This window comes from Danio rerio, chromosome 8 (genome assembly GCF_049306965.1).
Source record: "Danio rerio strain Tuebingen ecotype United States chromosome 8, GRCz12tu, whole genome shotgun sequence".
Classification (NCBI taxonomy): domain Eukaryota; kingdom Metazoa; phylum Chordata; class Actinopteri; order Cypriniformes; family Danionidae; genus Danio; species Danio rerio.
Window position 1 is genome coordinate 60,750,659 of NC_133183.1, and position 26,117 is coordinate 60,776,775.

Here is a 26,117-nt window from a genome sequence, read left to right on the forward strand (position 1 = left end):
AAAGTGGAAAGTGTTTTCTTTGCTTCAAATACCAAAACAATGTTTTCACAGACCTAACACATAATGATACACATGTAATTTACTTCATCGTTTAAAAAATGAATTTCTTTCAGTGTACTGACTAATCAAGTTTTTAAGCACACATATTGTAAAACATTCTAGAGAGAAAAAATGTTTTACTCATTTATGCTGAGCAGCACTACACTGAAATAAAAATGATTCATTGAATTTACTACATTTTTGAAAGTAAGGGATTTAAGGAGCTGTGTGAGTCCAGTTAATAGGATTCAGGTGTGCGGTGCAAAACATTGTGGTACATGTAGTCCGGTGACTACATTCAGGACCTTGCAGACACTTTCCAAGGTGAATGTGCAGAAAGATCTGAAAAACGTTTTGGGGGGGTTGAGTAGCCAATTGCAAAATGAAGTTCAGGGGGCACTTTAGTTCATTTTTGATGGGCACTTTTTATCCAAGAGATAAAAGATTTTCGTTCGACTAAATTTTTGAATTCTCAAGAAGTAGCTGCAAACTTTTTAAATGGTCAGTACCTGGATGGGAGACCACATGGGAAAGCTAGGTTGCTGCCGGAGGTGGTGTTAGTGAGACCAGCAGGGGGCACTCAACCTGTGGTCTGTGTGGGTCCTAATGCCCCAGTATATTGATGAGGACTTTATAATGCTCTGTGAGCGTCGTCCAGGGCCGGAGTGGGACTCCCCACTGACTGACCCACCTCATTGACTAACTATATTAAAGTAACACAATTTTCAATTTCGTTTCTAATGACACTATCACATCTTTTTCAAGATAACAGCTGCTTTAGAACTTCAAATGTTCAACAACCCTAAAAGTATTATATGTCTTAACAATAAAAATAAAAAAAACTACTCAGGTGAGGTTTGAACACAGGTCGGCAGTGTTATAACACAACGTGCTGATCACTGGACCACAACGGCACTATTATGTTAGTGCGGTTGGACTGCTATCTGCAAGACTCTTAACCATAGTAGTACTTTCTATTGCTGGCTTAATCTTTTTCTCCCCTTTTTAGATTTCTGATCAAGTTATGTCAGATTGATTAATGCAGTGAATCATCTGATTTTCATTGATCAGGTGTAATATTCATTAATATTAATTATTCGAATTTCTTATATTCACTAAGGTGCGGCTGTTTGGGGTCGTATGATAGTTACGACATCATTAACCTGCAGGCTGCCTTTTGCATATTTTCCAAGACACTAATTTCAGCTTAAAGTGACATTTAAAGGCTTAAATAGGGTAACTAACTCCGCAAGTTAGTATGATTAGCCAAATTATTTTATAACAATGGTTTGTTCTGCAATCAAAAATTATTGCATTGCTTAAGGGGGTGAATAAAATTGACCTTAAAATGGTTATTTAAAAAAATGCTTTTATTTTAGCTGAAATAAAATAAAAAAGGAGGGCCTCAACTGTACCTTAAACCATTTAGCAAATTTAATAATTATTTTTTTCAGTTTATATTACCAGTCAAAACCTTTTTGTGACCTAAAAAATGAGCAATGAAACACCTTGATCCATACCAGCAGTGGCTGTGGAGACTCCAGGAGCGGAGGAGAGCCGTAGCCGGTCGAGCTCCCCCTGCAGGCGGCGGATCAGATCATCTTTAGCGTCCAGCTCCAGCTCCAGCTCGTCGATAAGAGCATCTCTCTGCCGTAACTCCTCAATCTTCAGCTGAAGTGCGAATTGAAGATCTCTGAGGGTCCCCATGAGCCCCTGGATAACAGGACACAGAGAGGACATTTACATAGATAGCCAGCCAGCGATTAAACGTCGTTAAGTGAACAATTCAATGGATGCGAAATTAACGGCAAAGTTAAAGAGTCTATTGTTGCTCATATTAACGTACAAGCAAATAGATTAAGCCACTTTTGTTTTTATTTTTATGTGAAGACGACAGTTACCTGGATAATGCGATAAAAGATGGGGATTTTGTGGCGATTCTCTTGTAGAAGGATGCAGCTGGTCAGCTTCTGGAGTACTGGAGAAATCCACAGTGTGAATTTGAATCATGTCTCCTCGCAGCACGCGCCGAGATCTGTGTGTGTGTGTGAGAGAGAGAGAGAGGGAGAGAGAGAGAGAGAGAGAGAGAGAGAGAGAGAGAGAGAGAGAGAGAGAGAGAGAGAGAGTGGGCAGAGCTCATTCTAATGCATAGCCTACATTTACAGGTAATGATATTCTCCACATTATTTAGACTGGACGAGCTGAATAAATCGATGACACAAAATACACTTTCATTTTCATTATACATCCAATCTCGGTTGTAATAAAGTTTCAATGAATATATTATGTCGAAAATATGTAGCATAAGCAAAATGTAAATAAAGCGTGCACGCAACATTTTTCTTTAACTGGATAAAATAATTATAATCAAACATGTTGGTAATGCTTTTCAACAAGCTTCCATTAATGTATTTACTAACGCCAATAAATAATGAACAATACTTTTATTAGAGAATTCATTCATTCATTCATTCATTTTTCTTTTTTCATCAAGGGACGCCACAGCAGAAGGAACCGCTAACTTATCCAGCATATGTTTTACGCAGCAGATGTCCTACCAGCTGCAACCCTGTATTGGGAAACACCCATACACAGTCATTCCTGCTCACACATGGCTAATTCAGTTTACTCAATTCACCTATGGCGCGACAGTGAGGTGACAGTGCTAACCACTGAGCTGCTCTTTTTCACTGGCTTATTGCTGTTTATTTAAAATATATCTGACTAAGACCTTGTTAATGTTAAATGCAAGCATATTTTGTCCTTTACTTTTGCAAAAAATAAAAAATAAATTAAACAGCATTTTCATAATAAATATTAACTCCATCAAATGTTTTGAAGGCAACTCCACAATACAACTTTCTAAAAATGTAGAATGTTTTTTTTTTATTATTATTTGCAATATGCATTCATTTTTATAAAACATCTGAACCAAAACACTGAAAATTTGGATGTGGAAGTAAAAAATGAGATTTGTCCATTAGCAGTGGGACATAAATAACAGGGTTACTTTCGTTCCTAGAAACTTTATTTACTTCTAAATTGAAAAACTCAGACATTGCAAACATATGTGTTATTGCACTAAATAACCTGTAGATTGATCTTTGTGACAGGCCAGTTGCCAGCCAGGTAAAGTATTTATTTTTTTTCCTCAAAAAATAACCTTTGGGTTATTCGTCTCGTTTTCTATTTAATTATGAGATTTAAACACTGCATTTTAGTGACATTTTCAGCACTACTTTTAGCTGGATTAGCTGGATTTTTTAAAATACAAATTTAATACACAATAAATCATTAGAAAAAAATAGCAGTCATTAAAATTTTTAGTTAAAAACTGCAGCCTATTGTCATTTATTAGGCAAATAAACTGGCCAGCACATTCAACTTTACTTAGTCAGAATTTCTCCATTGGAATAATAAAAATTAGAACATAATAATAATAATAATAATGATACTAATAATAATAACAATGATGATAATAATAATGATAATAGTAATAACAATGATAATAATAATAGTAATAATAATAATGATAATATTAATAACAATGATAATAATAATAATAATAATAATAATAATAATAATAATAATAATATAATAATATAATAATAATAACATTTTTTCAAGAATTTCAGATTATTATTTTACTAATGTTTTGTATACACTCTGGCTTATGTTTTGTATATATTATTGTATAATTTCGCATTTTCTTTGTGTTGTCAATTAAAATACAGTGTTGGAACAAGCTTGACGGGCGGGGTTTAATGCAACACTTAGGACTTTGGACAAAACAGTCATGGAGGCCATCATAGAATGAACTTTGTACATTAATTATTGCGTGAAGCTGCATCCACTTGCTTTGTTTAACAAAAAAACAAACGTGATTTTATTATTATGAGAGCAGTTTGTATAAAACAAATAAAGACTCATTAATAAGCCCATACAATGCAAGTGACCACAAACTTGAGAGCGCCAAACTGACCCAGCAACAGAGAAGAACACATTTGATTGGTTAAATAAATAACGCGGGCGGAGTTTCATGAGGTGCCCCGTATGTAGTCCTACTCTTCCGTCTTGCTGCATTGTGTTATTCTGTCAGAGAGAAATTAGGAGGCCATTGAAGTCGTCGGACTGAGGAACAAAATAACACAAGTTTTGGGACATAACTGTGAAAACATGTGGTTTAAGCTCGCCGTGGTCGCTCTTGTCTTTCTAAACGCCAGCTGTCTGGCTAAAGAAAGTAAGTATGAAGCGTCTATGTTAGTCAGTCTGTTTACTAATCAATTTATAATCGCACAGCTATTATAATAAATATTTTGTAATTCAGGGATTTATTACTCAAAATAGACATAATGCGTTTGAATACGTCGATAATTTAAATAATTGTTATTATTTTCTGCGTAAATATGTTATGACGTACTTCCAGTGAACGTGTATAATACGACGAATGTAGTATTTTTAATGGGTAAAAACCTGCGGAGATACCAAAAACGTCGAAAGGTCGTTAGAATTAATGTATCATGGACCAATCAAACATGTTTTAGGCATGTTTGTTTGCCTCAAACGGCCTTAACATTTTTACTTTCGCTTTCACTTATTGGGGGAAAACACACACGCTGTAGAACTCGTTTTACAGGACACATTATGATGTTTGGTAGCCGAGTTGTACTGTGAAGCGATACTTAACAGACATAGAGGTAAAGTTGGCTTTATATTCACATTCGTCCATTTTCCATTTAGCAGTGTCTATATTGTTGACCCTGTTACTTTGAATATTCGATCGGAATTAGCATGCAAGTATGACTTCTAAACAACATTAACACTACATTTGGTCTTGCCAATATACTCGACTTTTTTGGATCAATGTTGAAGCTTTTATTGCTCATAATATTTTAAAATCCTTTTCCTTATCCTATACACATGTGATTTTGGGTTTTATGTTAAGGATCGCTCTTTAATAGATGCTGGTTTTATTATAAACTTTATTTTATTATTATGTAAGTTTCACATACATAAATACAAGTTTTAAAAAAAGCAAACCTCTCTTCGTGGTGCTAAAAAAAAGAGATTCGAATGTATATGAAAGTGATTTCCAAGTCTTAAAATAGAAAAGCAATTAAAACAATTAATATATGCTCCTTCTTTAACATTTTTACATAAAATGTTAGCATATATGCATTTCCTATAGAAAAAGTGCATTAATAACTCTTGTTAATAACTAAAATTGGAAAATGTGCGTTATATATTTGTATGTAATTTGATATTTATGTATCCTCTCCTCAGTTTTTTTGTTTTTCTTTCTCTTCTCTTCTCCTTTAATTTCTTTTTTTCTCACTTATTTCATTCTTGTTAAGAAATGTAAAGTAGTTGTATTGTATAAGAAAACTGTACATGCTGGTTCTTGTTAATAAAAAACAAAAACAAAAAAACTACATTAACACTACATTAACATTAGTCTAATTCACTGTGAACAATGTTTAACTTTGATAGTCATTTACTGCTAATATGATTTCCATATTTAGAATTTGTAAACAATACTTTTCTGAAATTACATTATTAAGGAGAAAGTCTGAATACCCGAATATAAAAACATCTATTCAACTGGCTCATAGCCAGCCTGGTGGAAAATATGGTTCTTTTTGGTAAAAAAAGACTTTTTGTGGGTATTCGCCTCATTTTCTATTTAATTATGAAATTTAAATACTGAATTTAGGTGATATTTTAAGCACTATTTTTGGGACATTCTAAAACACTTAACTTAAAAATAGGCTAAATGTACCCAAACATCAACCAGAGAAATCTAAATTGCTGTCAAAGTTTTTTTTTGTAATTAACCTTAACTACTGTAAAAATAACGAGTCCCAATTCCACAAATAAAGTGAAAAACATCACGTTAAGTGTTTTCTCCTATCATATATATCATTAGAAATAAGTTTTAATTAAAAACTGTAGCCTAGTGTAATTTATTAGGCAGCACATATAACTTTCCTCAGTTAGAATTTGACAATTGGAATAATAAAAACTAAAACATAATAATACTATTATTACCACTAATAATAATAATTTAGAGCTTCACAATTTTTCTAGCCTTTCTTGAAAAGTGCTTTACATTTTTTTATTGGTCATGTTTTCTTTCAAGAATAAGGTCCAAGATTTATAGAATAAAAGTTATTTGTCAGATGTTTTCTCGATTTAAAAACAATACAGTAGCGAACGATGACCTCTCTTATATCAGATGTTTTCTTGAAACTCTTGAAAAATAATTGTTTGCATTAGTTTAAACTGATTAACTGAATTCACACCAGGAGTCCGCTTGGACTTAAAGCCTTTTTCAATAGGATATTATCACTATTTATGATGGTGTAGCAGTCAAATTAGGACAAATGTGCTCTTGAATGGGACAAATTCTAGACGTTTGTCAATGAGGGGTGGGTCTTCCGAACCCCCCCCCCCCCCCCCCCCAAGCCCCCCACCCCCCCACCCCCGGCTAAAGCCTGATTTATACTTCTGCGTCAGGTGACCGGCGTAACCCACGGCGCAGGCAACGCGCGTGGCTGTGCATTTATACTTCTGCGCGCTGTCTCTGCCGGTCTGCATTAACACTTCCGAATTGCTAGTTGGCAGTGAGGTGTAAATGTTCCTCTGTGTCGAGTTTCTTCGCTACTTTTTTGCATTTCCTGAACACTTCCGGGATGTACAAGTGGCTCAAACTCGCTCATTTTGAGGCAGGAACCGGCGGACGTGCAACAACTTTAACTATGAGGTAAACACAAAACAAAACTTTCCATCCGGAGCTCCTTCACGGGACTCCACACTTGTAAACAATCGCTCGCGCGGCGTCGCGCCATTCGCGCGCCTCTCGGTCCCGCCCAGACTCGTCAGCGCTACCAAGCCGACCAATCACAGAGCTTATGCTACGCGTCGTTGCGACGTGTAGTTACATTTTTTGAGAGGTGCACGTCAGTGACGGCGATGGCCACGGCGAAGGGCTATGCGTCAGCGCCGTAGCATACGCCGGTGTTTGACGCAGAAGTATAAATCAGGCTTTAGGGCCTGCTTAATGACAAACTATTAGATCAAAACTTAAATTAAACATTCTGATAGGGTTAATAAAATCTAGATGTGTGTTTTCTTTCTTTTTTTAATGTGCTGAAGAGACTGAATCTGTAAAACTGAAAACACACATCTTTCAAAATGAGGTTTTCCTATATTAACCGAACATCAATAAATCTATATAACAAAGGGTTTTGGGTTTAAAAGACTACTATAATAATGGTTCAACTAAACATAATAATACATTGAAGTAAAGTTGTTGATTTTTTAGTCGTGCAACTGATCCAGCGTCATTCAGTAACAAAACCTGTGAGCTTTCTACTTAGACATTATTTATGTGTATCAAAAACAGGTTTACCATGGTTTGGTGAACCCAAAATCGACACATATTCGCACAGTCATTCAGTGACAACAAATATAATACAAACTACTCAACTTACTGTAGTTCAACTACTTCAACTTATAAAAATAATAATAATATAAAATTACACTAAATTAACACATCAGTAACGACACTAATAATAAACTAGCTTTCTATTCAGACATTATGTCTTTTACCACATTATTTACCATGGTTTGTGAACCCAAAATCAACACATATTCGCACATTCATTCGTTGACAACAAATATAATACAAACTACTTCAACTTATAAAAATAATAATACAAAAATTACACTAAATTAACACACCAGTAATAATACTAGTAATAAACTAGCTTTCTATTTAGACATTATTCATGTCTTTTACCACAATATTTACCATGGTTTGTGAACGCAAAATATTATATAATATAATATTATATTCGCACATTCATTCGGTGACAATTTGTGACACACTCCCTATATTGTTTACCACGCCATTTTGAATTTTATGTCTGAAATCGTATGCAAGCACAACTTCAAAACAACATTAGCACTATTTAATTGATTGTGATCGTGATTGTGTATTTTTCCTATTTAGAATACCTAAATAAAATTATATTACTAAGGAGAAAGTTTAAATGTGCGAATACAAAACCAAATTTACCCCAATTAATACAAATAAATAAGACATGAACATAAAAACAAACACGTCTACAAGATTGAATTAGTTATACAGATATCAAAATAATGACCTTTTCTTTGTGTGTTATCTCTAGCTCCCCCAAAAGTCCAAGTGTACAGTCGCAACCCTGGTGAATATGACAAAGAGAACACGCTGATCTGCTATGTCAGTGGATTTCACCCTCCTGACATCACCATCGAGCTCCTCAAAAATGGACAGCCGATCGAGAAAACCACACAGACAGATCTGGCCTTCGAACAGGGTTGGTTTTTCCACCTGACAAAGTTTGCTGCTTTCAAGCCCCGGCCTGGAGAGGTGTACACCTGCCAAGTCCGTCACCTCACAGAGACTAAGACCTACACATGGGGTAAGAACTATTATTAGTTCTTTAACTTGTGTTTTTTAAAATAAGACACCTAGTTCTTGATTAGTTCTATCCTATTTTTGTTTCTGCATATAATATATAAAGATATCAGAAGTCTAATGTTGGATTATTTAAGAATTGTTTTAGTATTTCTCAATTTTTGCAGCATATTTTTCTACATTTACATTTAATCATTTAGCAGACGCTTTTATCCAAAGCGACTTACAAATGAGAGTCTATTGTCTATTTTGCCTTCACAGTCACACACTTTCTAGTAGGGGCTGTGCAATATGACAATATTTAAAGTATCATATTGTTGGTAGATCTATGTAAAAAAGGCCTGCCTCCACAGCTGGAAAAAATCCTAGAGGAAACACTGATATGTATATAATTTTACTTTGAATTTTATGACTAAAGTTTGTTGTATATTTAGTTATTTCTTGATTGACAGCCAACAGTTTCACAAAGGAAATTATGAATAATTAAATGACATCAATGAAATTATCTTTAATGAATCTTAATGATCTGTTTTCTGTCTTGTAGAGCCTGACATGTGAACACACAACAGTAAGTACTGATATCTTCACTAATTTTGAAGAAAAAAGATTGAATATTTGTGAATATTAGCTTATACTGTAGAATGATTTTGGTTAAATTGTTTCAGTTATTATCATATGATTGTAAGCTGCTGTTAATGTCACCATTTGCTAAATGCATTTTGCTTTTTACAGATTAATGAAAACCAAAGATCAACATCACTCAACAATTCTCCATAATTCTCCAAGCTGCTCCTGCTTTAAATTCACCGTGCAATTTTTGAGTCATCCAGGCCTGCTCCTGGAGGGCAACACTCTTGCAGATCCGGCTCCAATCTGACTAGAAGCAGCATCCAAAAATCACGTTCATCCGTATAGTAGGTGGAAAAGAGTATACAACAAAAGAAGAAAGAAAAAAATGACGACAACATGTACAACCAGATTACATTAACCCTTTCACACATGACACACAGGACGCAGGATGTATTTTCATGTGTTTCTGAAGAAGATGATGAATTAGCATGTTGTAAATCCAGCAGCTCTGATATCAGCAGCGTAGATTAAACATTGCAGCATCTATCACCATTCATACATCAAATAAAATGATCATTTTTAACATGTTCAAAACACAAAATACATGCTCTTATGCATATTTGAGAATTGAAATATCAAATTTTGCACAATATAATTCACTTTCAGGCATTCAAATGCACATAAATACTAGCAAAACAACATTTATGGTTTGTAAAATGCACACTGATGTCTATGGAGACGGCAATGATAATCATTTTTAAATATAACTTGACGATGTGCTTTATTGATGCAAGATGCACACTGTTCCTCTCCCAGTAATACTTAGTTTTATGTATTTCGGAAGAAGATGATTAATTAACATGTTGTAAATCCAGCAGCTCTGATATCAGCAGCATAGATTAAACATGATGGCGCTCATCACCAGTCTTATATCAATTAAAATTATCGTTTTTAACATGTTTAAAACACAAAATACATGTTATTATGCATATTTGAGAATTGAAATATCAGATATTGCACAATATAATTCCCTTTCCACATTCAAATATACATAAATACTAGCAAAACAACACTTATGATGTAATTGCAATTAAATATATTTGGACGATGTGCTTTATTGACGTAAGATGCGCACTGTTCCTCTCCCAGTAAATCTTAGTTTCATGTATTTTAGAAGATGATGATGAATTAACATGTTGTAAATCCAGCAGCTCTGATATCAGCAGTGTAGACTTAACATGATGGCGCTCATCACCAGTCTTACATCAAATAAATTGATCATTATTAACATGATTATAACATGAAATACATGTTATTATCTCTATTTGAGGATCGAAATATTATATATTTATTATATGTATATATTCGGACATTTATATACACATAAATACTACCACATAACAACTTAGTGTGCTTTATTGACGTAAGATGCATACTGTTTCTCTCACAGTGAATCTTAGTTTCATGTATTTCGGAAGAAATTGATGAATTAACATGTTGTAAATCCAGCAGCTCTGATATCAGCATAAATTAAACATGATGGCGTCAATTCTCGTCTAATCAAATAAAATTATACCTTCTAACATGTTTAAAACACGAAATACATGTTATTTTGCCTATTTGAGGATTGAAATATTATATATTTCGCAATATAATTTGCTTTTGGACATTTATATACACATAAATACTACCACATAGTGACCTAGTGTGCTTTATTGACGTAAAATGCATACTGTTTCTCTCCCAGTGAATCTCAGTTTCATGTATTTTGGAAGAAAATGATGAATTAACATGTTGTAAATCCAGCAGCTCTGATATCAGTTGCGTAGATTAAACATTGCACCATCCATCACCAGTCATACATGAAATAAAATGATCATTTTTAACATGTTCAAAACACAAAATACATGTTCTTATGCTTATTTGAGAATCGAAATATCAGATATTTCACAATATAATTCACTTTCAGACATTCAAATACACATAAATACTAGCAAAACAACATTTATGGTTTGTAAAATACAAACTGAGGCCTATGGAGACGGCAATAATAATAGTTTTCAAAATATAGCTGGACAACATGCTTTATTGACATAAGAAAGCACGTATTGCACGATATAATTCACTTTCAGACATTCACATAAGATGCATACTGTTTCTCTCCCAGTGAATTTTAGTTTCATGTATTTCTAAAGAAAATTATGAAATAACATGTTGTAAATCCAGCAGCTCTGATATCAGCAGCATAGACTAAACATGATAGGAGCATACACTAAACACTTCATGCTTAAAAGACAATGTTCTCACGCATATTTGAGAATTAAAATATCAGATATTGCACAATATAATCAGGATGTTTGTCAATGTTTTCGGAAAAGGGAAAAAAGAAAACACGATATATAAGTAAATCATTAAGACTGCCGTGTGTAATATGATAAACTAGATAAACTAGACCTGTCGCCATGGGAAAATTAAAGCGATGCATTTTAAATAACGGTCATGATAAAAAAACTTGCATGTGGAAAGGGTTATTAATACTTCATACATTCATGTGTTTCAAGTGGTAGCAATTTCTACTTGAGAGAAAACGTCACAGCCGGAGCTTCTTGTTTTTCCGAAGGCTTTGATTAGCTGGTTGAGGTGTGTTTAATCAGACATGTGGATTGGATGTAGACTCTGTGGGACACTTTTACCCTCTAGGAGCAGGATTGAAAGCTGCTTCACGGATTAGGACAGCAGTATCTGCTCCTGCAAGGCCAGCGTCCTGCAGAGTTTATTTCAACACCAATTAAACACTCCTGAACCAACACTGGACACTTCTGGTGTAGGACATGCTGCCTTATGTTTAGACCATAATTCGATTACAGTGTTTACTTACAGGATGAAGAGCAAATTACAATCTTATCAATATCCTTGTTAACTTCTTTAGGTGTGTATGATTTTCTTCAGTATATCATAGGGATGGTGTTTATTACTGATATGTCATGATATTTGGTTTATATCATGACAGCAATTTCTAAAAGCTTTGGGGGGTTGAATTTCTTGCCTTAGACTTCACAACATAAGCACTTCTAGCACATTAAATCCTCTTTGTATTAAAATGTATCTTAAATAAAATTAATAATGTGATAAATTTGAAGTGATCACCTTTCATGATGACTCTTGTTTAATTTGTTTGTAATGTTTCAGTAGCCTGAATGTTCGAGCAGGCACTGATATTTTGTTTTAAATAACTCCACATTTTAAAAAGCTAATTTCTGTCTATGGTGTGTTATCATCACTGACTGTATAATGTTTTGTAATTCATTTAAATAAACCTTTTCCATCTTAAATACGTGTCTTTAATTTTCAACACAATGGTTAGCACTGTCGCTTCACAGCAAGAAGGTCGCTGGTTCGAGTCCAGGCCGGACCAGTTTCTGCATGGAGTTTGCATGTTCTCCCGTGCTGGCGTGGGTTTCCTCCGGGTGCTCTGGTCCAAACACATGCGCTATAGGTGAATTGGTTAAACTTAATGGGCTGAAGTGTATGAGTGTGTATGGATGTTTTCCAGTATTGGGTTGCAGCTGGAAGGGCATCTGCTGTGTAAAACATGCTGGATAAGTTAGCGACCACTGATGAAGAAAGAGACTAAGCCGAAGGAAAATAAACAAATGAATAATTTTCAGCACACAAGCACACAGACACTCACTGGTACAGCTAAATTAATGGGACTTTCCCATTGATCATTCTATCGATTTATAATTCATTCATTCATTTTCTTGTTGGCTTAGTACTTTTATTAATACGGGGTCGCCACAGCGGAATGAACCGCCAACTTATCCAGCAAGTTTTTACGCAGCGGATGCCCTTCCAGCTGCAACCCATCTCTGGGAAACATCCACACACACACTCATAAACTACGGACAATTTAGCCTACCAATTCACCTGTTTCTATTTCTATACTGCATACTGTATGCAACAGTTACTTCCTCTTTACCTTTAATAGATTTACTGGCAGGATAAAAGTTACTTTTTGTATAAATAAACTTTTATTTAGGGGTGTAGAGCACATCAAACCTGTCCTTAAGTCTTTACACTGGCTCCTAATTACATTCAGAATAGATTTTAAGGTATTACTTGTCTATAACTCCCTAAATGACCTACACTGCAAAAAAATGCTTTTTTTACTTTGATTTTTTGTCTTTGTTTCTAGTCCAAATATCTACAAATTCTTTAATTAAGAAGCACTTCTAGACAAGCAAAACATATTGTCTTGTTTTAAGAAATATGCCAAAATGATGTGAGTTTTTCCTCAAATCAAGCAAAATAATATGCCAATGGGGTGAGCAAAATAATCTTGTTTTTCGATTTATGAAAATGCTTCTTAATTTAAGAATTTGTAGATATTTGGACTAGAAACAAGACAAAAAATCTAAGTAAGAAAAGCATTTTTTTTACAGTGTGGGAGCTCAATACATTACAGATATGCTCAGTAAATATCAGATATAAATGATATAACTCACTGAGAATAAACATCACTCAGATCATTAGGGTCAAATTTGAAATTCCAAGAGTTGAGTAAATCCGCCTTTACTGCACCCCCCGCTGCTGGATTCAGCTTCCAGAAATGATCTCCAACATCAGGCACGTTCAAATCAAGACTGAAAACACATCTGTTTAGCCGTGCCTTTACTGAATGAGCACGATTCGCACTATTATGTCTTTTCCATTATTTTATGACCTGTTTTAACACATTTTAATCTGTTTTAATTATTTTAATGATTTTTATTTTCGTTTCTTTAATTCTTGTTTATGTAAAGCACTTTGAATTACCATTTGTATGATATGTGCTTTATAAATAAACTTGCCTTGCCTAGAATACTTGAGAAAGTGTATGTATGGAATTTGCACCTTTCTGAAATTGCACTGAAGTTGAACGTTTTTTTAGGCAAGTTTTACAGTTTTCAGCTTTAGATATAACTTTCACCCATACACCCTTAATATATAATTTCAGAAAAGTACTGTTTGCTAATTATAAATAGTGAAATCCCAGCCAATCGCTATCAAATTACAACATTGTTCGCAGTCAATAAAAACTGTGCTAATGTTGTTTTGAACTGAAGTCATAGCCTACTTGCATGTTATTTCAGACCAAATATAGTTACCCTGGTAAACAATATAGGAGCGTGTCACAAGTTCGAATGTGAGAATATAAAACCAACTTTACCCCAATGTGTCGATTTTGGGTTTACAAATCATGGTAAACCTGTTTTTGATACACATAAACAATGTCTAAGTAGACATTATCTGTAAGTATTTTTTTCACCTTTGCTTCAGTTACATCATGAGGGGAAAATATCAAATTTGATAAAGCATATGTTCACCCCACAAAACCATTCTATGGAATAATGTGGACATTAAGATAAATAATAAATCTTTTTTCTGGGATAAATGGTTTAACAAAGACATTATTTTTGTTTCTGATCTTTTTAACAGTAACGGGGATCTTTTAACTTATGAGAGTTTTATAAACATGTATCAATTCCCTGTTTGCTATATGGAATTCAAGTCAATTATAAAGGCTATACCTAGTGGATTACTATGTCAGATGAAAGCAGCTCTTTGTTATGAGGCATGTTCCAAACAATTGTTACAATTACACCTAGGAGGAAAATCTATTCTTAGTAAAGAATGCAATAATATGATTATTCGTTAAGTGTCAGTCACATAACGCAATCACTCCTAGAGGAACGTTTTTTTTGGGGTTCCAATTGTTAATATTCAATGGAGGAAAACATGGTTATTACCATATAAATTCTGTATTCCTAAAACAACGAAAGAGGTGCACAATATTTACCCATGTAATGCACTTTTATCTAAATATTGTGATGTTACTGATATTTGCACATTTTGTAAGAATGACTGTGAAGACATTTGTCACTTACTTTTTTCTTGCAATGTATCATCACTGTTTTGGGATGATTTAAGTTCATATTGTTTTTCCAAGGTTAATATGAGTGGTAATTTGTACCTTAAGGATGTTATTTGTTATTTTGAAAACCAAAACAAGGCGTTAGAAGCCACTGGGAATTTTCTTATACTTGCTGGGAAATTCTACTTTCACAAACAGAGGTTCCTTAAAAAAAATCTAATTTTTATTGACTTCCTATGTGAAAAAGAACATTTAATTAAATCTCCTAGATTAATTGAATATAAGAAATGTGCTTCTTTCTTGAGCAAATATGATGAGAGATGAGATATTTTTTACTATTCTTTTTTTATGTACTGTGTTTTGGTTTTACTCTTTATCTTGTGTATGTAATGTGACTATTGTTTAAAAGAACTGTTATCCTTTACTGTGTTTTAAGTTGTATTATACAGTTTCTTGAAGCTAATAAAAATAAATAAATAAAATAAAATAAAGCATATAAAGGTAGCAAAGTTCAACGCTGATATATTCATAGATACACAGTAATTTAATATATTTACATATATAACACACGTCTGTAATTTTCACGAAAGTTTCTGCACTCTCGGTTTTGTTTAGTTTATAAACGGATGAGGCTCCAACAGCGCATGCGCAGTAGCGAGACATTGACGTCATGTCCGTGGGAAACATCGGCTGCTAGTTTACGAATGTTCAACGAGATAACTATTTATTGCTTATTTAGTATTTAATTTTTTATATATGTAAAAATGATTCTCACAGTGAAGCCGCTTCAAGGAAAAGAATGTAATGTTCAGGTAAGTCTGAGATTCGTGTGGTGTTATGAGGCAGTAATGTGGCTATGCTAACAGTTCGTTAGCATAGCAGTGTAACGTTACTGCAGATTTGTTCATCATTGTTAAAGTGAGCCTGCTGTAAACAATAGAACAATGAACCCCCCTGAAGGTAATTAGATTAGAGTATGGTGCTTTATATGCTAATATTCTGTTTTCGACATTAAAGTAACCTAACATTACCACTGAGGTAAAGTGGGTTTTATAGTCACACATTCGTTCCTTTATTGGCCCATATATCGTTTACCACGCTAAGTTGAATATTGAGTGTGAATTAGCATGCAAGAATGACTTCAATACAACATTGGCACTATGTAATTCACTGTGAACAATGCTGTACTTTGATAGTCATTTGCTGCTAATATGATTTCCCTATTTACAATTTTATAAACAATACTTTTCTGAAATTTCATTATTAAGGAGAAAGTCTGAATATCCCAATATAAAACCAACGTTACCTCTATAAGATTACCTAAGTGTCGGTTATTGAGGTTAAGTTGGGTTTTATATTCACATATTTCGACTTTTCCCTTAATAATGTTAGGAAAATGGTTATTTGCAGATTATAAATGGTGAAATCATATTAGCAGCCAATGACTATCAAAGTGCAGTATTGTTTACAGTCAATTTAGTAGTGCTAATGTTGTTTTGAAGTATTATTTACGTGCGATTTTAGACTGAATATTTTAAAATACCATGGTGAATAAAATAGGGAGCTTGTCACAAGTTGTCACTGATGGAATGTGCAAATATAAAACCAACTTTATCTCAATGGGAATATAACTTTAGACACCTTGTAATATGTATTATAGTTAAATGCACAAATCATTTACTATAAGTTTTTAGGCTATTTGGTATCAGGGATAGGAGGGGTTTTCAGTTTGATATCACAGGAAGTTTAACTTGTTTACTGTTTTTTTTTTATTGAGGTGAAGTTGGTTTTATATTCGCTCATTTTGACTTTCTCCTTAATAATATAACTTCAGAAAGTATTTTTTGCAAATTCATAACTGGAAACTCATTATCAGCCAATGACTATCAAAGTAGTTCATTGTTCAAAACAACATTAACACTATTTAATTGACTGTGAAGTCATATTTACATGAGATTTCAGTCAAATATTCAAAGTAACATGGTAAATAATATAGGGAGCGTGTCACAAGTTGTCACTGAATGAATGTGCGAATACAAAACCAACTTTACCTCAATGTGTCGATTTATTTTTTATTTTTTTTCACTAGCTTTGGTAAATATTGTAGTAAATAAAACATAATGTCTAAGTAGAAAGTTCACCGGTTTTGTTATTGAATGATGCTGTAACAGATATGGTAATCAGTTGGGGTGCCATTCAATAATTGGTCACACTTTACAATAATGATCGTTAATTAATGTTAATTAGTGCATTTAAAACATGAACAAACAATAAATAATACATTTAGTACTGTATTTGTTTATGTTAGTTAACATTAGTTAATGAAAATACAGTCGTTCATTGTTAATGTTAACTCATGTTGAATTAACTAATGGTAACAAGCATGGACTAGGATGTTAATAATACATTAGTAAATGTTTAATTATGGTTAATAAATGCTGTACATGTGTTGTTCATGATTAGTTCATGTTAGTAAATGCATTAACTAATAAACCTTATTGTAAAGTGTTACCCAAAAATTATTTTATTATTATACTTCTGTAGTATTCATTTGGTGTTATTATTAGTTTTATTACTAGTGTTATAGCTGCTGTGTTAATTTATTATGATTTTAACTTGTTATTATTACAAATTGAAGTAGTTTGTATTATATTTGTGATGTTGTTTATTCATCTTTCTAGTGTTCTGTGTTTTTGTGATCTATTGAGGTGAAGTTTGTTATTTATTTGCACGTTCTGACTTTCTCCTTAATAATGACATTTCAGAAAATCATTCTTTGCAAATTCTAAACAGGGAAACGACTATCAAAGTACGTTGTTCACAGTCAAATACAGGGTTAATAAAACCTGGAAAAGTCATGGAATTTTGACATGGTATTTTCCAGGCCTGAAAAAGTTTTGGAAAAACAAAAAAGTTTTGGAAAAGTCATGGAATTAGTTTAACAAATATCTGTAAACGTGAATACAGGGTAGTTCTTCTTTTATTTGTAAATATAGTTGCATAAGTATTATTCATTTAAAATACTTTTAGATGTGCCTTTATTCATGGGACATTTTCAGCAGATATCCTCTGTTTATTCACAGGTGACAGAAAATGAGAAGGTATCTACAGTAAAAGAGTTGGTATCGGAGCGTTTAAACATCCCTGCAAGTCAGCAGAGACTGTTATATAAAGGAAAAGCTCTTGCAGGTAAAATAATAAGTCTTTTTATTGTTAAACTGTAAGCATGAGTTTGTCATTTAAAGGTGTACATTTGAAACATTTGTGTTAGGTTTGCATGATATTGGAAAAATCTCAGACTCAGCTTTATTATCCCGTTAGGGAAACTAAAATTGGAACAAGGTACCATAACACAGGTGAAGTTCCATGTACACATTAAAAAAATATTCCCTTCCCCCCTGGACTCATTTAATGACCTAATGGCCACCATTATAAAAGAATTTCTGGTTCTATTTGTCCTGCAAATAGGAACCCTAGAACCCTAAATCTAGCATTGTGATGCTTTGTTATTCTCCAATATATTTTGCAATGTTAATGCAATTTCACCAGAAGACTTGAATATCTCTGTTTATAAAGAATTGCTATTTTTAGATTGATTTTGTATAAAGCATAGCATCTAAGAAACCATCCACAAGCATAGATAAATATAGCAGGGTAAAATATACAGTTGAAATAAACAGTGTTTTTAATGTTTTCTGAGTCTAGCATTAATCAGGTACAGTAATTGAATATTAAAAATAATAATTAATCATTATTAAAGTTTAAAAACAGTACAATTTCTTATTCCTGAATGCTTTTAAAATCATACAGTCACAGGCCTCAAAAACACGTGTAAATTATAAAATATAATATAAATTCAATATTGCATATCCGTGACTATTGTGAATGATCACATTGCGATATCGATGCTGGAACGATATATTGTGCAGCCCTAATTTGTGTATTGTTACTGTGTGAAAAGTATCAAATTATTATGGTCACACTTTATTCTGATCGTCTGTTTGTTGAATTGAAGTTACATTGCATCTACATGCCAACTTAAGGTTGATTTATACTTCTGCGTCAAACGCCGTTGGCGTCGCTGACGTGCACCTCTTAAAAAATGTAACTACACGTCGCAATGATGCGTAGCGCAAGCTCTGTGATTGGTCATCTTGGTAGCGCTGACGAGTCTGGGTGAGTCCGAGAGCCGCGCGAGCTCGATGGAGCGATTGTTAACAGAAAGTACAGAAGTATAAATGCACAGCTACGCACGTTGCATGCGCCTTTGGTTACCCAGGTCACTTGACGCAGAAGTATAAACCAGGCTTAATTTTCATTAGATTGTATGTAGACTGTTAAGCCTGATTAATACTTCTGCGTCATGTGACCGGCGTAACCCACGGCGCATGCAACGCGCGTAGCTGTGCATTTATACTTCTGTCTCTGTAGGTCTGCATTAACACCTCCGAAACGCTAGTTGGCTGTGAGGTGTTAATGTTCCTCTGTGTCGAGTTTCTTCGCTGGTGTTTTGTTTTTTCTGAACGCTTCCTGAATGTACAAGTGGCTCAAACTCGCTCATTTTGTGAAAGGAACTGGCAGACATGCAACAACTTTAACTATGATGTAAACACAAAATAAAACTTTGCATCCGTAGCTCCTTCATGGGACTTCACACGCTCCAACGGGCTTGCGTCACTCATGCGGCTCTCGGTGCTGCCCAGACTCATTAACGCTACCAAGCCGACCAATCACAGAGCTTGCGCTACGCGTCGGTGAGACGTGTAGTTGCATTTTTTTGAGAGGTGCATGTCAGCTACACCGACGGCCACGGCGTAGGGCTATGCATCAACGCCTAGGCTGCGCTGTAGCATACGCGTGCGCTTGATGCAGAAGTATAAATCAGCCTTTAGGTTGGGGTTAGGGTTAGTGTAATTTGGCAAGTACTTGCAAAGTTTCTTATAGTCAGTTAAATGTTTGTTAAAGGAGCAGTATCAACAGAAGCAGACAGTCTACTTATACTCAAATGGACCATCAAAATAAAGTGTGACCATTATTATTATTATTTTTCTGTTTACTTCTGGCCTCAGATATCCATGTTTATTTTTCAGCAAAAAACTCACTGGCTGAAATGTTGATGTGAAATGCATTATTTAGCAGGTATTTGACAGCCTCAGCATTGCTAAAGCTACAGAATGTACTCTTGCGTTTTTATAGCTTCGCTGTTTGCAGACAGAAAAAAAACAAAATTCAGAAACACTGACAAAGTTCTTTTTCGTTCTCCTCCTAGGGGTAAAATAAAGTTCATAATACCTCACCAGCAGTACACTGAACACTATGTAGAGAACATATTGATCTTACACTGGTTCAATCTTGGTGTGCTTTTCTAACAAGCTGGTTTTCCAAAATTGTTTGTTAAATGGCAGACATGCAAAATATGCAGAGCAGTGGTATGCCAGGGCCGTGTATAAAAACTATTTCAGCTATTTTTTTCACATCACTACAGCTGCAGTTTGGCTATAGAAACAGTAAGTGTTGTGGTAAATTTTAGGACTTAAAACTATATCAAAATAGTTATCGCAGGGCGACACAGTGGCTCAGTGGTTAGGACTCTCACGTCAAAGCGAAAAGGTCGCTGGGCCAATTGGCATTTCTGTGTGGAGTTTGCATGTTCTCCCTGCATTGGAGTTGGTTTCCTCCTGGGCCCGGTTTTTCAAAAGGTTTAATCAGGATAAAATTGATCCTGATTTAGTAATCCTGTTTTTACAATCCGTCATCACGGAATCCAGCTTACTTTTTGAGCCAGTTTTTCAAAGCAACATGGGATTGGATCAATCTGATCCGGATAGGATCTTTTCAGGATCTCTAAATCTGAATAACCAGTTCTCAAACAGGATAGGAAATTACAATGCAGAACTATAGATATGTAAAGAGCAACAAGCACAGCCAGTGTGGGGTCAATATAACTTTATTTATTTGAAATGAAAAAAAAAATAATAAAAAACCCCAGCCCATCCTTTTCCAGCAGTCCGCTCATCTGAGACCTACAACACAAACACTGTACATTGAGGATATTTATAACAAGTTCCAAATATAGATGTATTGAATTTAAAAAAAGACTTAATGTCAAAAACTCCACAATCATTTCAGACTTCAGATGTGGAGAGAGCAGCTTGTCTGAGCAAAGCCTTTAGGAGGCGGATCTCAAGTCTGGCCTTGGTTTGCTGCAGTTTGGTCAGAGTCAGTTGTTCCTCTGCCAGACGAAGCTGTGCTTCTGCCCTTTCATTCTCTTTTTGCAATTGTTGAAAGTGATTTAAAAAAATCAGTGATTGCCATTCTTTGCATTGTTTTGGTTATTCTGTAATCATTGCATCCATCACCAATAAATATTCTAAAACGAAAAATATTTTCCATTGTGATGAATATATAAATCAATTAGTGACAGAACAAAATGGATTGTTTTTGGTTAATTTTGACAGCTGTTTGGGGGATTATTTTATGAGGCCAAACTCTTTCTACTTTGCTGTAGGCCTATACTGAAAGGCTGAATATGTTAAAGTCTACCTAATCACTGTAGGCCCACGGATGAACAAATACAATTAAAACCTTATGAATAAATAGGATATCTTGTAAGATACTGCATGATCCAAATATAATATTATTTGATACATTTAGTAAGTTTTTCATTACATTTTAGGCATGAAATCCACGCAGAATCCACCCTTCTGATGGGATCAGTTTAATCCTGATTTTTTTTTGGATCAAAGTGATCCAAATCCTACAAAAAAGGTCTGAAAACCCCAAACTTAAAGGTTTGATCCGGATCAAAGCCAAGTTTGCATTACGTGATCTAGTCCGATCTAGTTTTCTTTTGAAAAACCCATTTTCAAGATTTGATCCAATCCCTTATCCAAAATCCTAGTGGATTTTTTTTAAAAACCGGGTCCTGATGATCAGGCATTAAGCCGAAGGACATTTAATGAAGGACTGAAATTCTGTTTGAGCAAAGATTATAAAGGGATATTTCCATATTTTTATTTCTGTTTCCTTATTCCATAGATTAAAGAGTTAGTGTTGGATTTCTGAAGTATTTAAAGAACTTTTCACTTCCTTTTAAGATAGCATTCTAACACTTTTTTTTATTTATTTTGATTTCCCCCTGCCATGTATTTCTGAGGTGTCGAGGCAGCATTCCAGTCATTATCTGTGTGCATGAGGTGTGTTGTGTGCATCCTTGTGATTGTTGTTTTTGCTGTTTTCAGATGAGCACAGGTTGAGTGATTACTCCATCGGTCCAGAGGCCAAGCTGAATCTGGTGGTGCGTCCGGCGGGCGAACGGAGCAGCGGCGCTGTGGGAACCAGCAGCGCTAATAATGATAAAGGAGGCAGTGGTGTGTGGCAGCTACTGTCAACGGTCCTGGCCAAACATTTTAGTCCAGCCGATGCTGCAAAAGTGCAGGAGCAACTTATTAAGGTTCGTTCAAGACCAAGATATAATTACTCCACAATTATGCTCACACTTTATTTTAATGTTTAATTCATGCTATTAACCCTTGTGTATTGTTCAAATTGACCATCCTTTCGTTATGTTGGTGGCTGTTTTTGCACTATTGACTTCCATTATAATGATAGTTTTGATTGCAAAGTCCTGACACCATATAGTGCATCATAGCGCTTCACTGTTTACACATTTTTTTATGTTACAGCCTCATTCCAAAATGGATTAAGTTTATATATTTCCTCAAAGTTCTACACCCAATACCCCATAATGATTATGTGAAGAAAAAAGCTGAAAAATCGCATGTACATCAGTGTTCACAGCCTTTGCTCAGTACTTTGTTGATGCACCTTTGGCAGCGATTACAGCCTCAAGTCTTTCTGAATATGATGCCACAAGCTTGGCACACCAGTCTTTGGGAATTTGTGCCCCTTCCTCTTTCGGTGTACAGCCATTTTCAGATCTCCCCAGAGATGTTCAATAGGATTTAGGTCTGGGCTCTGGCTGGACTCAAGGATATTCATCCAGTTGTTATGAAGCCACTCCATTGATATTTTGGCGGTGTGCTTTGGGTCATTGTCCTGCTGGAAGACGAACCGTCACCCCAGTCTGCGGTCAAGAGCACTCTGAAGCAGATTTTCATTCAGGATGTCTCTGTACATCGCTGCATTCATCTTTCCCTCTATCCTGACTAGTCTTCCAGTTCCTGCTGCTAAAAAACATCCCCACAGCATGTTGCTGCCACCACCATGCTTCACTGTAGGGATGCTATTAGCCTGGTGATGAGCGCTGCCTGCTTTTCTCCAAACGTAACGTCAAGCATTCACTCCAAAGAGTTCAACATTAGTCTCATCAGACCAGAGAATTTCGTTTGTTATGGTCTGAGAGTCCTTCAGATGCCTTTTGGCAAATTCCAGGCGGGGAGTGTCATCCGTCTGGCCACTCTACCATACAGGCCTGATTGGTGGATTGCTGCACAGATGGTTGTCCTTCTGTAAGGTTCTCCTCTCTCCACAGAAGAATACTGGAGCACAGACAGAGTGACCATCGGGTTATTGATCACCTTCTCTGACGTAGGCCCTTCTCCCCGATCACTCAGCTTAGATGGCCGGCCAGCTCTATGGAAGAGTCCTGGTGGTTCCAAACATCTTCCACTTATGGATGATGGAGGTCGCTGTGCTCATTGGAACTTTCAGAGCGGCAGAAATGTTTCTGTAACCTTCCCCAGCCTTGTGCCTCAAGACAATCTTGTCTCGGAGGTCTACAGACAATTCCTTTGTCTTCATGCTTGATTTGTGCTTTGATGCACTGTCAACCCTGGGGCCTTAAATAGACAGGTATACGCCTTTTCAAATCACGTCCAATCAGCTGAGTTTACCACAGGTGAACTCCAATGAAGCTGCTGAAACATCTCAAGAATGATCAGTGGAAACCAAATGGACCTGAGCTCAATTTAGAGCTTTACGCCAAAGGCTGTGAATACTGATAAATATTCATAAATATTTATTAATAACATTTAATAAATACATTTTCAAAAACTCTTTTTTTCACATTGTCATTATGGGGTATTGTGTGTAGAACTTCTTGGAAATAAATTCTTCTTCTTTTTTTTGTTTTGTTTAGTTTTTTAAAAACTTTCAAAGCAATTTTCCAAAACACAGGTCAAAATAAGATTTGCCACCAAAAATCATTCCATTTGCTGAAATATAGAGAAAGTTGAGGGCAAATTAAAACTCAAAATCCCCCAAGAGTGGATGAAAACATCCCCAACAGCACACGAGGGTTAATAAAACATTAAATAAGACTTTTTGCTCAATAATTTATTATTAAAAATGACACAGTGTGAGCCAGGCTTTAGACTTCACACATTTATAGTGAATAAACAGAGCCAAGGTGAATTTGTTGATTTGTGTTCTGTTCAGGATTATGAGCGCTCTCTCAGACAGCTCAGTCTGGACGACATTGAGCGTCTGGCCAGCCGTCTGCTTCATCCTGAGACAGAGGTCATGGATACTTCATATATGGACTAAAACCGATGGAAACACTGTTGCTCATGAAAATCAAGGCCACAGCGGAGGATGTGTTTCATGAAGACTTTTAGGAAGACAAATGCAGCATCGCAGACCGGGCTGATGTTCTCTGGTGTTCAAGAGGTTACCAGGTTTACCATTGGAAAGCATTGCTGCTTTTAGTGCAACTTTGTAAATATCCTGTGCAAAATGTTTAATGCTAATAATAAAACATGTTCGTGATCAGCTCAAATGATCTTATTTAAACCAAATCCATCAGTCACGTGACTTTTTGGACTTTTTTTTTTGTGCGTTTCAACATTTGTGTTTTATTTTGCCTGTCAGTGCTAATTGCATACATTCTGGCTCAGGGACGTGTTTTATTGGAGCTTTATTAAAGGTGCTGTATGTAAGTTTTGACTCTCTTAAAGCATAAAAACACCATAATATGTTTGCAGATGTTTGAGAAACATGCTAAGTGAACATTCTTATCTGAAAACCAATGCTGAAGTCAGATATTCTGCTTTGAAAATGTGAGTTACGTGCCGGAACGTCTGTCTTTGTTTTGGTTCTTTTAACCTGCCCAATACCAGTTTAGCCAATTATATTTCAGCATCCCCGGGTTGCCTTGAGCGTATTTCATTCATTCATTCATTCATTCATTCAGAAAGGCTCTCCATGCGTCCGTGACCGAAATGCAACCTCTGGTGGACAGTAGCAGACTCCGAAATGCGACGCAGATTCAGAGTTCCACATGAGGTGGCAATTCAATTTGCTTTACATAAACAGGAATAAAAGAGACAAGTATAAATAAAATAGAAACAAATAATATAAAAACATGAAAACAGCAAAAAGAACGGTGCACTGGTGTGTCATATTTTGTAATTTTGACTTTAAGACTTCCGCATTCTGGTGATCAACACCACCCCCCCTCCCCCAACCCCACCCATCACTTTAGACTTTTCCGGTACCTATTAATCTAATGGACGTCTTCGGCAGATTCGATTATTTTTCACCCAGAATCACCCAAGTTAAGCTTTACAGCTCTAATTACGTGCCCCCAATTTCAACTTCCTTCTGGAAGTAAATCGCACGACCCCTGATTTCTACCCCCTCCTAGATCGCATTAGCTAGCCAAGCGTAATAAAAGGTCCTGATCTCAGCCTGACGCCAGGGACTTTAAACCCACACAAGATTAATAATGTAAATATTAGGAACGTAAACATTAGGTGAGCAGGTTACTTTGTAACCCCGTGTCCTAACAACAAGCTACATGACGAGATTTGCAGTGGTAAGCAACTTGGTTGTTTGCACCAGACGAAGCATGGCAGAAATTTAAATGCAGCCATTCAGAAGCACAGAATAGTGCACTCGCTGCACTCCAGTAAATTTATATTCAAATTAATACATATTAAACCTCTTTAACATTATTAAATGTAGATGCTGAATCACTGATATGTGTTGGAACTGAGTCTCAGTTCTGAAGTTCAATTTCAAAGGGTTTATTTTAATTTCCAGATCGGAGGTGAACTCTCTGCTGCTGCTTATAAATGTGATGTAAAATGGCATTCAAACTCCCGTTATTAGCATTTAACACTGAATGAAGCACATGAGGTGTACCTGAGGAGATCATTGTCAGTGTTTTTC

At 35.2% G+C, this 26,117-nt stretch overlaps 3 protein-coding genes across 5 annotated transcripts in view; 2 read left to right on the forward strand and 1 right to left on the reverse strand.

Annotated features, from left to right (window-relative positions):
* Positions 1–2,089, reverse strand: part of prkg1l (protein kinase cGMP-dependent 1, like) — a 50,618-nt gene extending 48,529 nt beyond the window's left edge. For all 3 annotated transcript variants that reach the window (XR_012384798.1, XM_073911246.1, XM_017357546.4), the window contains exons 1-2: positions 1,941–2,089; positions 1,560–1,752 (exon numbers count right to left, since the gene is read on the reverse strand). Coding sequence is in view for 2 of the 3 variants with exons in the window: in XM_073911246.1 (XP_073767347.1) it covers positions 1,560–1,746 (187 nt within the window). In the remaining variant the exon portion in view is untranslated. The remainder of the gene's footprint in view (positions 1–1,559; positions 1,753–1,940) is intronic.
* A 2,000-nt stretch (positions 2,090–4,089) lies between these two features.
* On the forward strand, positions 4,090–12,402 carry b2ml (beta-2-microglobulin, like). The gene is made up of 4 exons (NM_213126.2): positions 4,090–4,279; positions 8,232–8,504; positions 9,045–9,068; positions 9,233–12,402. The coding sequence occupies exons 1-3, from the start codon at positions 4,216–4,218 to the stop codon at positions 9,056–9,058; spliced, it is 351 nt and encodes a 116-aa protein (NP_998291.2). The 5' UTR covers positions 4,090–4,215; the 3' UTR covers positions 9,059–9,068; positions 9,233–12,402.
* A 3,226-nt stretch (positions 12,403–15,628) lies between these two features.
* zgc:56596 lies at positions 15,629–24,718 on the forward strand. The gene is given in 4 exon segments (NM_200300.1): positions 15,629–15,796; positions 18,068–18,173; positions 22,226–22,437; positions 24,384–24,718. Coding segments are annotated over 4 exon segments (474 nt in total). The 5' UTR covers positions 15,629–15,748; the 3' UTR covers positions 24,492–24,718.
* Positions 24,719–26,117: the final 1,399 nt, after the last annotated feature.